This window comes from Maylandia zebra, linkage group LG18 (assembly GCF_041146795.1).
Source record: "Maylandia zebra isolate NMK-2024a linkage group LG18, Mzebra_GT3a, whole genome shotgun sequence".
Lineage (NCBI taxonomy): Eukaryota > Metazoa > Chordata > Actinopteri > Cichliformes > Cichlidae > Maylandia > Maylandia zebra.
In genome coordinates this window covers 16,865,977-16,883,060 of record NC_135184.1, presented here as the reverse complement: position 1 = coordinate 16,883,060, position 17,084 = coordinate 16,865,977, and the positions used below count along the sequence as shown (strand labels likewise).

At 41.8% G+C, this 17,084-nt stretch overlaps 1 protein-coding gene across 12 annotated transcripts in view; it reads right to left on the bottom strand.

The window, feature by feature from the left end:
- The window catches only part of adgrl2b.1 (adhesion G protein-coupled receptor L2b, tandem duplicate 1), a 94,811-nt gene that overhangs the window by 3,681 nt on the left and 74,046 nt on the right, over positions 1-17,084 (bottom strand). For 8 of the 12 annotated variants that reach the window (XM_014412315.3, XM_014412319.3, XM_014412318.3 and 5 more), the window contains 8 exons: positions 16,223-16,432; positions 11,970-12,190; positions 11,140-11,206; positions 8,938-9,029; positions 7,494-7,662; positions 5,446-5,574; positions 4,268-4,364; positions 3,070-3,195 (listed from right to left, as the gene is read on the bottom strand). In XM_014412315.3, the coding sequence (XP_014267801.3) occupies positions 3,070-3,195; positions 4,268-4,364; positions 5,446-5,574; positions 7,494-7,662; positions 8,938-9,029; positions 11,140-11,206; positions 11,970-12,190; positions 16,223-16,432 (1,111 nt within the window). The remainder of the gene's footprint in view (positions 1-3,069; positions 3,196-4,267; positions 4,365-5,445; positions 5,575-7,493; positions 7,663-8,937; positions 9,030-11,139; positions 11,207-11,969; positions 12,191-16,222; positions 16,433-17,084) is intronic. The other 4 variants (XM_014412321.3, XM_023154636.3, XM_023154635.3 and 1 more) reach the window with 1 other exon arrangement.

Here is a 17,084-nt window from a genome sequence, read left to right as displayed (position 1 = left end):
GGGAGAGTGGGTGAGGGAGGGAAATGATGTGAACAGAATTCAACTGGACACAGAGACAGCTGCACTCTGGGAAGCTTTCCAGCAGAGATTCATCCAAGATGTTCTCCTTACCAATTTTACAGCACCGGATGAGCATCTGTGGAGTATTACTGAGTATTAATACACTTTATAGTAAAAGACATGCTCATCTTTTTTGCAGGAGCTAAGTGTAATGACTCTAGCAGGGGAAATTTAGAATAAGCTTGAGTTAAACGTGACATTCTCTCGGCACTTATTTCATCCTTGGATGGTGATCTTCACACCGGGATTTGACATTTGTGTGTCGCAGTTCTGTCTTCTCTCCTCAAACTAGTTTCCATATGTAGATCCTTACATCCTTTTACTATTATATTTTTGTCTTTTTACTTTCTGCTGCCCTCCTGTTTAAATGCAGCTCAGCAAAGCGGTCCTCTGCAGTGGGATATAAACTGTTTCTACAGGTAAAGTGGAGATTTAAGCTTGGACCCAAAATGATCTGCTAATTAAATATTGCCATTTTTACCTGCCTGCTCTGTTCTGGTGTTAACCTGCAATTATCCAACAACGATTAAGCAGGTAAACATTTTAGGCCAATAAAGCAAATGCTGTCTACACACACACACACACACACACACACACACACACACACACACGCGCACACAGTTTTGTGTTGAGCTGCTTCGCTGCTGCAGAGCTCTAGAGAGCAGGGCAAAAATATATATCACAAAAATGTCTTTGAGTTCCTGAACAGACATTTTATGGTCCCAACCCTGCTTCATTATCTCTAAGTGTGAAGTGCACTCATTGTGCTGCAAGCCAGTTTGCAGCACAAAACGAGAGCAGCAGCCGCAACATGTTAAAGCTATATGTTACTGCAAATCTTGCTCCTTATACACTTTTGCCATAGAGCTTGTATTTTTTTAAATATTCTCTTTTATCATCAAATGCGTGTGTATATCTGAGAGCTGTGACTCTGCCCGCATTGCGTCATGTGCTTCTGCTTTCTCCCCTTTGATTAGGTTTCCTTTGCTTTGCCAGTGAGGAACTAGGTCACCATAAACACTAACACAATTTACGCTCGGGTTTTTCTTTAAGTTAGCTAAACAGAATGCAAAGATCTCGCGTAAATACGTCGCTCGTAAATGGTATAAACGATCCGAATCGTCACCAAAAACCTTGCATTCAAGAGAGGGCAATTCTCTTATGACTGCTAAGTGGACGAGATAAGATAGCATTGACGTCTCGGAGTTTATCTCCCTCTGTGTTTACAAAGGAGAAAATTGCCTCAATAAGAACAAACAAAAATACAGAGAAGGTGTGAATGAAGAAGAACAAAGCGAAACCTTGTGTAATTATTCTCAACATTTCCATTCATGCTGTGTCACAACCGCAACCTCAACAGTTTCCATGTTTTTGGTGAATTTAGTAAACAGACTTAATGGAACAGTTCGACATTTTGAGAAATCGTTTCTGGCAGAGGCTTAAATGAGATGACTGGTACCACTCTCGGTATCTGTCTCTCAAATATGAAGCTGCAGTCGGGAGAGGGCAAGCTTAGAATAGCATAAAGACGGGAAGCAGGGGTAAACAATTAAGACAGCTCTGTTAAAAGAAAACAAACTCTGGCTACAGGCAACCCTAAAGCTCTCTGATAGACATGTGATATCTGAAATTATTATAATACATGCAAGAACTTTTGCTTAACTCTCTCTTAACCGGTAACTTCCTTTCTCCGCTCGTTGCCTGGGAACTGCTCAGATCAAAGAAAGAGCCGGCAGATGACCTGCCCGGAAGTGGCAAATTGTTGTTCTTGTATGGATTAAACAAATGAGATGGATTAATTAGCGTTAATTAGTGTGCTTTCCAAGTGCTGATAGATCGATGTTGTCACTGAAGGAACTCAGGCTGACTGTTTTGCCACAAAGACTGAAACCTGTTGTTCTTACACGTTTGCTTTTGCACAAATTCAACAGACAGGATAAAACCTGTTAATTAGTAAGTCTTGCACTTGCTGGTTGGCGGATTTTCTTATCATTTTGTGAGGCTAAGCTAGCCATTTCCATCTGTTTAAACCACAGACTGTAGTTAAAAGATGGATGCAACCTCAGGGCTGTCCTGTCAAGTCTGTCCTGTAAAAAGTTCCGTGCATTGAATTTCATTGACTAATAATGTGCAAATATCAAAGAAAATACCAGATGTAGCAAATATGATATCAATGAAATATATATTCATGTATGCAAATTCATTTTTTGCACTTCTCCCGCTTTTGATTAAAGCTGCTGTCGCTCCCTTCAATCCCCCGCCCCCCTTTCAACAAATTAGCTTTTAACCTAAGCCTAGCGTCATCCATGTCGAACTATGTGATGTTGGGAGGACACGAGTATGTTTGCTCTGGTTACAGATCCGTTTGCGTAGCCAAATACAAACATGGTACTGTAAAACAAGCCCTATGGAGGCTGCTGCCTTATTTTGGAGTGAAAAGTGATCATATGGGGCTAAGTTTTAGCTAACGCTAACTTAGCTGGGACAGCGCCGCCATAGGCTATATAAGTATAGATTCTACATTTATGGTTAAACCAAACTCGTGTGCTGACATCCACCCATCAGCCATGGCAGTCGTATCCGCAGTGTAAATAAAATTAATTTTGCACAGTAGTTACAAAGGGTAGTTTTTTATGCTAGAGTGTAAGCTTTTTTTCTCCTGCTCTTCATGCTAAGCTAAGCTAACCTGTTGGTTTTCCAATTATAAGAGATAAAACATTAAAATTAGCAGGCTTTCTAGTTGCAAGCTGGAGGGGTTTCTTTTCTTCTTTTTTTTTTACAATGCCAAGCTGTCTGTTTATCTCTAGTTTCACTCTTTTTGCTAAACTAAGCTAGCTTTGGGGTTGACTGGCAGAAATGAAAGCCGTTACAATCCTTTTGTTTGTCATTCATCTAAAAATGAGCAACTGAATGAAACATAATGTTGCTTTAAACATAAAAGGAAAAGCAAAAACAAAACAAAAAAGCAGATAAAATGCATAAGAAAAAAGGTGGAGGGCGGATGTGCACCTGGGGAGTGAAAAGCCGGTGGAGAGGGGGTGTTGCACACCACGGTTTCTGCCAGAAGGTTGTTATAAGGGTTAGTGTCGTGGGTTCGAAGGAGAGGGTTAGTTAGGAGGTAGTTGCCAGTCATCCCTGAAATAACAGGAAGAGAAAGACAGAGAGGGAGAAAAATTAGGAGGGGTGGAAAAAGCAGCTGAAGAAGAGAGCCTGAGTCATTGTATCTCATGGTCTGTGGTTATATGTTGGTTAGCTGTCCACATAAACAATGGAGCTGACGTTCACTGTCCAGAATCTCACACTGCAGAAGATTTACAGCCTGCGATCCGTCTGCCTTCTATTATGGACAAGGCAGCCATAGAAACGCCGGTCAAAGCAAACCATTATCCAAACAGTCATCTGCTCTAACTGACAAACAGTATTACTGTGACAAATGTCAACCAAAAAAGCATAGCTGCACAATCAGCTGCTGTGTTTATATGGAACTAATTCATCTAAACAAACTCGTTCGGTTGAGACAAAAAACGAAACACGTCTAAGTGGCGCGTTGTGACCATGTCACAGCATCCCCATCATCCTCAGCATGCTTATGTATATCTTTAGGAATGCAATAACCATCCCCTAAAAAAAATAAATAAAAAAAAATAAAAATAAATCCAAACTAATTGAGAATTAGAGCCAAATCTGTGCTGGCGCTGTCTGCAGCCTGAGCTTCATGATGCTGGGATCAGTCCAAAACCTGCTCTGACCTCAGCCTGACTTTGCTCGTCTCCCTCCCCTGCTTTCATGCTGACGATCACCCCAGGATGAAGATGATTTAGAGGGCTGCTGCGCAGTCAGTCTCTCCGCTCAGGGTCGTTATTTGAACTCAAGTCCTCGTCTATAACTTTTTATGCCAGACTAAATATCGCACCTCCTTTCTGTCACTATTTTTTCCCCTCCGTTCAGAGGATCCCGGCGAGCAGGAGCGTAGCGGAAAAAGCTCTGAACTTAAGATACACAAGTAACATTTAATGCTATTTTTTGATTGCTTGGCGCTAAGAGAACGGAGGCATTAAATCGGGTCTTATCTTACTCCTTTCTGAGCTGCCACATAGCCAGGTGGGTCGCATCCATTGATGTGTTTATTGTGAATTCAGAGCTTCATCACAAAGAGAATGGCGTATGTGTCTCGTCTGGCGGTGGCGAAGGAGAGATGGCTGCTTACCCTGGTTGAGTGTGGAGGTGCTGTTTATGTCTCCTGAGATGAAGGAGGACTCTGACTGCTTCCTCACAGTGTCGTTCCACATCCGCCTGATGCGGCTCTGGGTTGAGAAAAAAGGCAGCCACTGATCAGGACTCAACACGGCGCGACTTTTATTGAAGGCTTTTTTGCCCCAAAGGGTTGAGTGGCTATGCGAGTTTGTGCTTCAAACCTGCACTTGTACACAAAAAAAAAATCCAGCTCATTCACCGCTTGATGACATGTTTGTATTCAGGTACAACAAAGCCCTTCACGTGCTATTGATCCAACCAAAAATGGATACGCTGAGAGTCTTACGGTTTGTAATTTGAGAGATCGGCCCTGAGCAGCATTTTTTTTTCTTTTTTCTTCAGATGCTAAGAGCAGGAGCATCTGCCAAATTCCCAGAGGTGCTCTTAAGATAGCTCTCACAAAGACAAGAAAGAAGATATTACCACATGCATGTATCTGGGGTTTTTTTTTTTTTTTTTTTTTTTTTTTTTACAATTTTCAAATAGGGTCTACCTGCGGCCACGATAACACACATATGAAAGAAGCACTGGGTGTAAATGCCTTTTCGGGATTTTAAAAAAGGAAAGATTTCTTAACACAAGTGACAAGAAAACTTCAAGTCCATCCTTTGATCACTAACATTTAACATTACACAGCCAAACAATCTGAAAACTACACTTAAGCTACAATGTGAAGGCTGAAATGTGACATAACGCACTGCACTCTGTGACATTTCTATTTCAATGCCCAACCTCTGTAGAGAAGCTTGGCTTTACGGAAGAAAGTGCAAATTTAGCGTTTAAGAATCCTTTTCAACACTTTTATATTTTCAATCAAAAGATAAGAGTGTGTTACTTTGTCTCTCAAACTTCACACCTTGTCTGTACTCATGGAAAAGCACTCAGCCTGAAGGCCATTTGTAGCTCAGTCTTAAAAATGGCTTAGAGTCTATATATGTTTAAGAAAACAGGGCTAAATACTTTGTTTTATTTTGGCCTTCAAAAGTGCAAGAAGGTAGCGAAAAATACTTTATGAAAAGCCCGTAAAATGTTCAGTAATTAATGAATTACTCATTCTCTGCGGTGCAGTCTATTTTAAGGTACAGTTCTCTAAATCCTAAACCTTGATATGCCAGATTCTCTGGTGTGTACCTGAGTAGCGGACGAATAGCGGGCCGTGGATCGAGACGTGGCTGTCTTGGCTGAGCTGTGGGAACCCTCAGACGGCAGCGCCCCGCAGCACTGGGACTGACGGAAACATTTGCTGTACTCTTTGCGTACCTGCAGAGGAATAAAAGATCAGGACAAACTCAGCATACAGACACAGACAGCAGCCCCCCCCTGAGAGATGCAAATCCCAAATCTTTATCAAATGCCATCCAGCTGACAGCAGTTTAAATGTCACATGTGTAAGGGCAGGAATAACAAACAGTGTGCAGCATATTGCAATATTGTAACAAGAAAGCATTTTGACATGAGTGTTGCTACATATGAATATATGAAATACCAGTTAAAAAAAACAAAACAAAAAAAATAAACTGGAAATGCTCCTATAAAGAGATACAAATAGCCACACCTGGAATCTACTTTAGATTCAGTGACAAGCAGGCAAATCATAGCTTAAATCTTTAGAAAATTCCCCCTTTTAGAAAAGGTGAAACAATTACTGAATGTTTCCTCTATTTAAAAAAAAGACAATTATAGATAGCAGTTAACACACATATTGTTCTGTCTCTACAGCAGTTTAAAATGAAATTAATTTATTACCATAGAGGACAAAGAAAGGCAAAAAAATATCCTGACATTTAAAAACCTGCAACAAGCTGTTCATATTTGTCCTAAAAAGTAACTATAAACCAACTGGGCAATTAGTTAACTAGTTAATATCTCCTCGCTAATTTCCTGCCAATCAACTAATCACTTAGAGTGATTAATTATTAATAAAACTTATTAAACTTGTTTAAGTAATTCTCTTCCTTTAGTTTACAAAATGAGAGAAGACAACTCAAATCATAGCTGTCACAATGTTGGATAATTAAAAGCTACTTTCAGCTGCTCCCTTATTCACAGCAGGTAACTGAACATGTTTGATTTGGCAGTTTTACACTGGATGCCCTTTCTGACTCAATCGCAAAGGCCATTTGTCTCTATGGTTGGAAATGAGTAAACCGCAACATAACGAAGCCACAAAATGTGGAGATACCGGGGACTGAACCCAGGGCCTAATACACTCTATCACTGAGCTACATACACAGATGCCGGGAGTGCAATTATCGTGACTAAACAAATTCCCGCATAAATATTGCATATTTGTCACATGTTCATGTTTCAGATCATCAAAGAAATTAGACAAAGATAACTAAAGTAAATACAAACGGTGATTTAATTTATTAGAAAGCCATCCAAACCGCCCTAGTCTTCTGTGAAAAAGTATTTTTCGGCAGTTCATAGAATATCTTCCCTTGGTTATTTTTTGACGAATGTGAGACGAGCCTTTGTCCTCTTTTTGGTCAGCGGTGATTTTCTTCTTGGAACTCTCCAACTGTAAAATCATGAACTCTGACCTTTACTGAGACAATTGAGGCCTGAAGTTCTTCAGATGTTGCTCTGGGGTCTTTTGTGACCTCCTGGATGAGCCGTCGATGCACTCTTGGAGTAGTTTTGATAGCCTGCTGTTCCGCGTTTTCTCCATTTGTGGATAATAATGGCTCTCACTGTGGTTCACTGGCATCCCAAAGCCTTAGAAGTGGCTTCGTAATCCTTGGCAGACTGATAGATGTAAGTGCCTTTGCTTGTCTGCTGTTTCTTTAGATCTGACCGTAATGTTTGGCTTTCTAAGATCTTTTAGCTTACTTCACTTTGTCAGGCAGGTTCTATTTAAGCGATTTCTTGATTCAACAGGTCTGGCTTTCCAAAACATTTTGGTAAATCAGAGTTAATTCATGATTTAATAAGGGGGACAATTACTTTTTCCACATAGGCCCAGCTAGGTGTGGATAGCTTTTTTCCACTTAATAAATGAAATCATCATTTAAGTGCATTTTGTATCAACTCGGGTTGTCTTTGTCTAATATTAAAATTTGTTTGACAATCTAAAGCATGTAAATGTGACAAATACGCAAAAAACTAAGAAAACAGTTTTTCACCTTACTGTTAATCTATTTTACAGCATATCTGAGACACAGAAGGACAAATCTTACTTTTTTCTGCAGCAGGCAGTGAAAGATGAAGATGAACATCCCTTGCAGAGTGTTGAAGATGGTAAAGAGGTAAGCCATCACTATTGAGGACTCATTGAGAAAGAACAAGCCAAAGGACCACGTCAGCCCCAAAAGACAAAGTAGAGCAAAGGCTCCTAACACCCATGACCTGCAAAAGACAGGAAAGAGCAACATTAAAACAGCAAAAAATCTTAAATTCCCTGCTTCTCCACTCCTGGACAACACCTTTTTGAAACACCGGTTTTTTTGCTTGACAATTTGCACTAGTGGTGGCAAAGTGTAAAAATGCTGATACAAATTTTGCAGACAGCGCACGTTCACTGTCTGACAGTTAGGAAATTTCCTTGGTCTTCCTCTGAATTGTTGTCTAACAAGACTGCAAACACAGCAGGATTTTCCTTGGTGGTTTCCAGAATATAAGATAACTCGACAGTCAGTTTCAGTGGCGATGCCTGGTCGTTACTGACACACAAGAGAGAAGTAAGGCATCCCCAGAGAGATACCACGAGCCTGGAAATAAATGGGACAACAGCATGTTGTCGGTGGGAGAAAAATCACAGTGAACAATGTTGAAAATGACGCCTAATTCTCCTTGCTGTCTAGTGCAGCGAAGATGTTATTTCATTGTTTAACAAGTTCCTAAATTTGAGTCAGAGACCAAATTCATAGCAGATTCAAGTTGGACCATAACAGTTAATGACTACTGAGTACTTATTATAATGTGAGAAATCCAGCATCCATAAATGTGAGTTTTGTCTGTGCAAAAAAATCCAAAAACCAGTTCAATGCCTTATCTTGGGTTTGGACCAAAATCAGAGTGAATGTCTTTGAATCAGACACCCACATAACATATGTTGGCCTGCCCTCAAACATATTGTTGAGCAAGAATCCAGGCATAGAAACGGTCAGAGGCTTTCGTCTTTTCACAACCAAACGCAGCAGACAGAAAACGAAAACACTGAGGCCCCCCTGTTTTTGTTTTAAAACTTCAAATCTGCAAAGATTGCGGTTGAATCCGCCTTTCAAAGAAGCCTATAAACTATGCCAACACAGGAGCAAAAAGATACAAAGGTCAGAATTGCAGTTATGAAGAAATAAAAAAAAAAAAAAAAAAAGGCAATATACCCCAGCGTAGCGCAAATACAGAAATCATAAAATGAACTGAAAAGGCACCACCTACGGACTGAAATAAAATCTAAAGGGAAAATTACTGGTCTGGTCGGGTTTAAGAGAGGAGAAAATCAAATAAACGTGTAGGTCAGAAGCTGCTTTTGAAATTTCAGGAGGTAGGCAAAAGCAGTAATGGTGCATATTATTTTTCTTCCCACTCCCCCCGCTCAGCAAACACACACACACTCTAACAGCAAGCAGCCACAGCTCAGCCTCCTTATCGACTAGAGTGACACCCCCCCGCCTCCCTCACCTTATACCCCCGATCCTGGACGAGTCAGGTTTCATGGAGGTGGAATGCTTCACCATCTTGTACATGGTCACCACCAGGAAGATGACATTGACCTGTCAAAACAGATGCCACATAAGGGTTAACAGAACGCATTTAGGTAGTCATGTGATTCCTGCTGTGGAGCAAGTGCTCCAATCCTTTACTGTCACGCTGACCTTGTGTTTGATTTCTTTAATTCTATATATGCAAATAGAAATCTTGAAATTAAAAAGTAGTCAGTGCAGAAAACAGCTCCCTTAACGTTTTACATTTTCAACCAGAATATTTTTTGAAGCTATTCTCTCGCTGGCTCCGTGGCGTGTGTCAACACAAACACACCTTTACCGAGAGGAATATGAAAATTTAATGCCTCTGTGCAGATCACAAAGTACATTGACTTTCAAAGAGGAAAAACAACTGTGAGAGGTTATCGCCTTGGTCTGCTTCACACAGCTTCGATATTCAACATCGGCTACATTCGAAATTTCTCCCTCATGTTTGTCATTACAGCTGATTCCAAACACAGAGTACAAATCCACAAAATAAGGGACGTCTATCTGATGAAACAGATCTAATAAAGTGCAGGCAAGAGCGCCGGGAGAGAGAAAAAAAGTTAAATCTAGTGGGGAAAGTATAGAGTTTGAATGTCATGTTTTAAAAACAAGCTTCACCGAGACCAGGAAAAAAACATTTAAGTGATTCAAGCCATACATCCAGAAAGGTTTCGATGCTTTCAGGATGTCTCTATCTCTAACTCTCTAAGCACTGCAGGCCTGTAGCCACAAAGGGAAAGGGAGGAGATGCACTTCAATTTGGCACGATACCACATTCAACCTTTGAAATGTACTTCTGTTAATATTCAACGAAAAACAAAAAAGAAAAAAATGGATCCGGAGTCTTATCACATGAAAAACTTCTACCCTCAAAAACCTGCTCCGGGCGTGCATTTTTCAAGCCCACCCAAGCGCTTCGAGCGTGAACGGGGGATAATAAAAGGCACGAGTTGGCATAAAAACGGACCCCTAATGATCGAGATGTAGTGCTCTCCAGTTTATCAAATATTTCAGTTTCAATTCTCATTCACAAATCAGCGGCAAGATCCCCGGCATTATCCCGCGTGAACGCATCCCGAGAACACAGGCGGCAACAAAAGCAGGGTCCTAAATGGAAACAAAGAGGCTGTGAGTGGAACGCAGATGGAAACCAACAACAGCGGCGTTGAGAAAGATGGAAGAAAAAGGAGTGGCTAAAAAGACAGAAAGAGGCTTTTAGATCACAGCTTAGAGTAATGCCGTGTTTTGTCTCCCAGCCACAGGGGCCGATTTACGTCTGCTTGAGTCGAGAGGCTGGAGATGCATTTAACACAGCTGTAAGTGGTGACACAGATACGATGAGACAGACAGTGAGGAATGGAGTAAAGGGGGCACTCTGCAGAAAGATGAGGCGAACTGCATGTGCCATCTAAAATTTGTACTTCCCTGCGAAATCAAGAGCATATAACAGGGGCTGCCTACACGGGGTCTGGCGTCCATCTACAGCCTATGGACAGATTTACATACGTGTTACTATATACGCCTATATGGATAAGTGCTCTGGGTCTGCTTAGGTCATGCTGAATGCGTGCATGAGATGCGCACACGTTGTGCGTGTGTCTATGCGCATGGCGAACACCCAGCGCCGTGCATGAAATATTAAAAGGTGAAGATGGAGATGTCCGCGCTCTAGGATTGGCTGGGGATACGTCATAATCCTCAGCAGGGCTATGAGCTGTGGTAATAGTTGTCTGGCCCACCCACTCATTACTTCCATGTTCACCACCCCATCCCCACCCCCCGCCACCATCACCCTTGTTTTCCCACTGAGCAAATGACCTTCATGCCTGAAACGATTTCTCCTCCTGATTGCAGCAGGGGAGTATTCTCTAGATGTACAGCAAGGACCAAACAGCTTCAAGTTGTTGCCGCTCACCAATTCTGATTTCAGAGGATTTCATAGCTGAGTGGACACTGATGTCCTCGTGTCAGCTATAATGGGACCACTTTCCTTTCATGCAAATTGATCTGAGAAAGCAGAGCTAAGAGGCTGCCAGCACAGACGGAGAGAGAGAAATCTATAAACTATTCTCTGAGCTTTTCTTTCAAAGAACAAAAAGTTATCACACGCGTGCACAAATTTACAACTTACCACAATTATGAAGGTTACAGGTCCGATGAAGCTCCAGATGAAATGGTTGTCGACTCTTAACCAGCACCTATAGGGTGTAAAAGGTGGTGTTCAGTTCATTAAATCGTCTCTTTGTGAAAACAAAGTTGCTTCTCATTGATCGGAGCCCAGCAGAGCCGGCTGCATGATAGGCCGCAGCAACAGAATAGAAACTCCTTTGACCGCAAAGAAGAAAACCCGACCTTAAGGGAGTGCTGGCCTCGTGCCATGAGAAGCTGCAGTGTAAAAGCCAGTGGTTACTGGACTCATGACTTCACAGTCTGCAAATGTCTACAAATGTGGGATATCTGTGTGTATGTACAGTACAGTAAACATTGTAATGTAGACAGTTTAAGAATGAATTGCACCTCAGCCCACGTTTATCACCGGGAAACAGAATGGAAAATAGAGTCTGAAAAAGGCGGTTTACTTAAATTCCATAAATTAGAGAGGACTCGCCGTTTTACAAATCATAAAGCTTGCTGCTTGGATGAAGACCAGCAGAGGAGTGCATAAACTTTTAACTGACATGGGCGGCAATTATCCACATCCACAAGACTAAAAACCCAGCGAGCGAGTGCAGCTAGCCAGCACATTCATTAATGCAGCTACTTTGCTCACAGCCTCTTCTTTTAGCAATGACAGGCTGTAAATTTGCCAAGGGGCCAGAGGTGGACTACTCTTTGTGATATTACTATCATTAGCACATACAGTACATGCTGTGTGGGTGTGTCGCAGTGGGGAGAAGGGAGGACTAAAGCTTGTGATATTTATCCCGGGAAGAAGAGCCTCTGCAAAGATCCCACACTTACGCCCGCTGAGTGCCGTAGCTTCTGTAGTCAATGGCCGCTGAGATGCCCACCACCACGGCTGGGATGAGGTACCCAGACATGTAGTAATACTTCCTGCGTGAAAACTCGCTCTCAAACACCTCGACCAGCATGAGGTACAGCTGCACGCCCTCCAAACACATCCACACGAACGCGGCCAGGAAGCAGAAGTGGAGAACTCCAGCGATGATGGAGCAGACCAGCTGATGAGAAAATACAAGCAGACGTTACACGCAGAGGTAAAAGGACAGTGAAAGAGCTTATTTTACTAAACCCTGCGCCTTGGATGAACACGCTTCCCTCCCTGCTGCTTTGGAAAGGTTTATTCATGCGGTCAGCTTTCTGCTGTCTGGGCTGAGAGGAATTCAGAGTGTCATAACACCAATCAAAGCAACCATAATAAATGTGTAATTCTATGCTACAAAACAACACTCCTGACCCGGATGACCTTACCCTGCGAAACCTGTGGAACCCCCTGATGGTGACCTTACCTTGTGCTTTTGCCAGCACTTTCCACACACCCTCCATGTTTTTATCATTATTTTTCTATACTGAAAATAAAAGTCAAAAGATAAATAAATAGAAAGATTTTTTTCCCTTTTTCATTATTACCAAAAATGACTTGTCTATAGTATTTAACACAAATCTATATGTTTTTGCTTTAGAACGGTGGTTAGTTTAAGTTAGTCTAGTTATTTATTTTTATTAAGACAGGACTAGATGTTTGCAGATGTATGCTAGCAGATTTCTGCATCTTTTAGCTGAAAATGTTTGTTTTTTAGTCCACAGCTTTGTTGTTGTCATTTGTGGGATCAGAAATGTGCCTTAGTAAGACCAAATACATGCTGCACACTCCTAGAAATGATGAAGCGACGCTTTTAGCAGCTTAATAACACTTTCACTGGGAGTCATTGGACACCAAACCAGAGCTAAAAGCATAGCAATGATTGATAATTATTACCTTTATCTTTTAGATGGATGTTAACTGATGCAAAGATTAAGCTTTTTAACATGTTTTGAGATACACATTTCTGTCAAAGTTTGAAATTAAGAAGCTACATATTCAGTGAGTAAAGATGTATTTTAGTCTTTTTATATAAAAAAATATCTAGCAACAAATCAGCTTCATAAATATCAGAATCAGATGTTTGGAGGTACTTTCATTTTTCTATTGATCAAATAGTTCAAACACTCATTTTTCACACTTTATTAGAATTTAAAAATCTGCATCTTCCTCCTATAAATGTAACAGATTCCACAGATCTCAAAGTAGTAAGGTTTCTCGCATGATGTCACGTGCACATTTCTGAAGAGTGTAACATGTGTGGTTGCTGGCTGTCAGGTGAAATCGATCACAAAGAGGATGCTGCACCAAAAATCTCCTTGTGTTAGCTGAGGTATGACTGAGGCAAATGTTCTCCATTTCAAGTTTGTGTCGAGCTTCTTCCAAGTCTCACTGCTGCTCAGCTTTTAGTTAATGAGTGTTTGCAGACAAGTTGGCATCTCCCATGAAAACTACAGGCAACCGCAGCAATGTGAGACCAGAGCAAACACAGACCAGGAAGGAAACATAACTTTTCCCCCCCAAGCAACCAGTTTCTTTATTCCCCTTTTAAGCTAGTAAACAAAACAGAAATCTTTTACATAAATTTAAATACTTCTGAGATAGGTGAGTGTGAGAGAGAGAGATTAAGCTGTACCTGACTGTGGACCTGATTCAGTGTAAATCTGCAGGCCAACTGCAGCTAGCCAAGTCAAACTGCTCCTCACTCATGAAAGCAGATTTTTCAACTGCAAACTTGGTTTAAATTGAATATTCTGGAGGAATCTTACAGCAGACTAAATTTTTACATCCTCTTAAAATGATATGAAGAGTTATGTTCCAAAACCCAAACCGTAAAATTATAAAATGGTTAAATAATTCCTAAACAAAGCCTTTTACCGGTATTTACTTTAAAGCTTCTATATTTATATTTTGGAGTTTAAGCCCTTTAACCTCTTGTGTTAGTTTTGCTCTCAACGCAAAGGAAGGCAAAGTTTCAACAACCAGTTTCCTCACAGCCGGGGGCAGGTCATTAACCAGCCTCCAGGCCTGTGTAACTGGATCTTTAGCAACCGACTTTCCCAGTGACTGTCAGCAGCGTCCATTAACCACTCGCCAAAAAGTTGCGAATACACATTTTTGCCTCACGCTCGGTGTTTCCCAGATGGCCCCGGACTGTTCTCTAGGCCGGTGAAACTGGGGGACACTGTCAACATGATTGTCACACGCCCAAAGTGTTGCAAAAGTTAACATCCCATTGTTAGCAGTTACATGTTTGCAAAACCTCAGCAAAAACATAAATAATTTCAGACATCTGTGATTAAATTACAGGAAGAATATTTGATTTCAAATAAATACAGTGGGGCAAAAAAGTATTTAGTCAGCCACCGATTGTGCAAGTTCCCCCACTTAAAATGATGACAGAGGTCAGTAATTTGCACCAGAGGTACACTTCAACTGTGAGAGACAGAATGTGAAAAAAAAATCCATGAATCCACATGGTAGGATTTGTAAAGAATTTATTCGTAAATTAGGGTGGAAAATAAGTATTTGGTCACCTCAAACAAGGAAAATCTCTGGCTCTCACAGACCTGTAACGTCTTCTGTAAGAAGCTTTTCTGTCCCCCACTCGTTACCTGTATGAATGGCACCTGTTTGAACTCATCATCTGTATCAAAGACACCTGTCCACAGCCTCAAACAGTTAGACTCCAAACTCCGCCATGGCCAAGACCAAAGAGCTTTCGAAGGACACCAGGAAAAGTATTGTAGACCTGCACCAGACTGGGAAGAGTGAATCTACAATAGGCAAGCAGCTTGGTGTGAAAAAATCAACTGTGGGAGCAATCATCAGAAAATGGAAGACATACAAGACCACTGATAATCTCCCTCGAGCTGGGGCTCCACGCAAGATCTCATCCCGTGGGGTCAAAATGATCATGAGAACGGTGAGCAAAGATCCCAGAACCACACGGGGGGACCTGGTGAATGACCTGCAGAGAGCTGGGACCAAAGTAACAAAGGTCACCATCAGTAACACACTACAACGGCAGGGAATCAAATCCCGCAGTGCCAGACGTGTTCCGCTGCTGAAGCCAGTGCATGTCCAGGCCCGTCTGAAGTTTGCCAGAGAGCACATGGATGATACAGCAGAGGATTGGGAGAATGTCATGTGGTCAGATGAAACCAAAGTAGAACTTTTTGGTATAAACTCAACTCGTCGTGTTTGGAGGAAGAAGAATACTGAGTTGCATCCCAAGAACACCATACCTACTGTGAAGCATGGGGGTGGAAACATCATGCTATGGGGCTGTTTTTCTGCCAAGGGGACAGGACGACTGATCCGTGTTAAGGACAGAATGAATGGGGCCATGTATCGTGAGATTTTGAGCCAAAACCTCCTTCCATCAGTGAGAACTTTGAAGATGAAACGAGGCTGGGTCTTCCAACTTGACAATGATCCAAAACACACCGCCCGGGCAACAAAGGAGTGGCTCCGTAAGAAGCATTTGAAAGTCCTGGAGTGGCCTAGCCAGTCTCCAGACCTCAACCCCATAGAAAATCTGTGGCGGGAGTTGAAAGTCCGTGTTGCTCGGCGACAGCCCCAAAACATCACTGCTCTCGAGAAGATCTGCATGGAGGAATGGGCCAAAATACCAGCTACTGTGTGTGCAAACCTGGTAAAGACCTATAGTAAACGTTTGACCTCTGTTATTGCCAACAAAGGTTATGTTACAAAGTATTGAGTTGTATTTTTGTTATTGACCAAATACTTATTTTCCACCCTGATTTACGAATAAATTCTTTACAAATCCTACCATGTGGATTCATGGATTTTTTTTTCACATTCTGTCTCTCACAGTTGAAGTGTACCTCTGGTGCAAATTACTGACCTCTGTCATCATTTTAGGTGGGGGAACTTGCACAATCGGTGGCTGACTAAATACTTTTTTGCCCCACTGTACGTTGCTGCCATAAAACTCCTGCTTTTAATATCTGCATTAAATTCTACCACTGGCAGACTCCTAATAGAAATATGATATTTTAATCTAATGTGGATTTTTTTTTTGGTTTGCCACTTCAAAGGAAAACTGAAGGGAAAATTCAGGCGTACAAAAGGTTAATTACAGCAGATGAGACTATTAATCAGTAGTGTGAAATTAAAACCTTCTGCAGAGTCACTTCCACGGTACCTTTGGTTCTGTCATGTTGATGCCCACAAGAAAGAGAAGCTCGCCGATGAACAGGTTGAGGCACAGGTTTTTGTGAATGGTGTTGCGGTCACTCTGCAGACCTCTGAAGAAGCAGAAAGTGAAGAGGCTGATGGCCAGGCAGACCAGAGACACAGCAATGCCCATCCTGGTGATGACGGTGAGGAGAACCTCGTGCACGCTCCCGTCCCTCTGCAGACAAATAGAGAAAGCACGGACTGACTTTAAACTTTGCACCTCTCATTATAATGGGCAGCGTTTGAGCACGTAATGAGTGAAGCTGTGCTGGCCTAATGGGGACACACACGCACCCTGTATGTTGTCACTGAATCGAAATCTCTGGAGTGTTTAATCCTCGCTTATTACTGGGAAAGTCGCATCACCTTGCTGATATTAATGATTAGAGCCTCCACAACATGTTTTGGTATTCATATGACAACTTGACTGATTAAAACTCATGAAGTTTCACGAGAAAGTGTTGCAGAAAGTGACATCAACAGAAAAATGCCGCAAAAAGAGCTGTGAACATGTGGCATCCGAGTTCTCGCTTTGCGGTTGAATCACGCTGCGTTTCAGGAGGTCCAAAACTGAGCGTATTTCAAGACGGCCACCTGGCAAAAGTGAAAATAGCAGACACGACCATAAAAAAATATCACTCAAGGACATGGTGGCCTCAAAGTGAGCCAATTCCTCCTGTGATATTTGTAATTTTATTGAGGGCAGGAGTTACAGTTGAGGTGATGTGTAGGGGATTGGTGGGGCTAAGCCTAGCCTCAGGGCTCTGGTTTCAAGCTGTGGTTAAGGTTGAGGTTAAGACAGATGACAGGCATAGAGTTCATGAGTT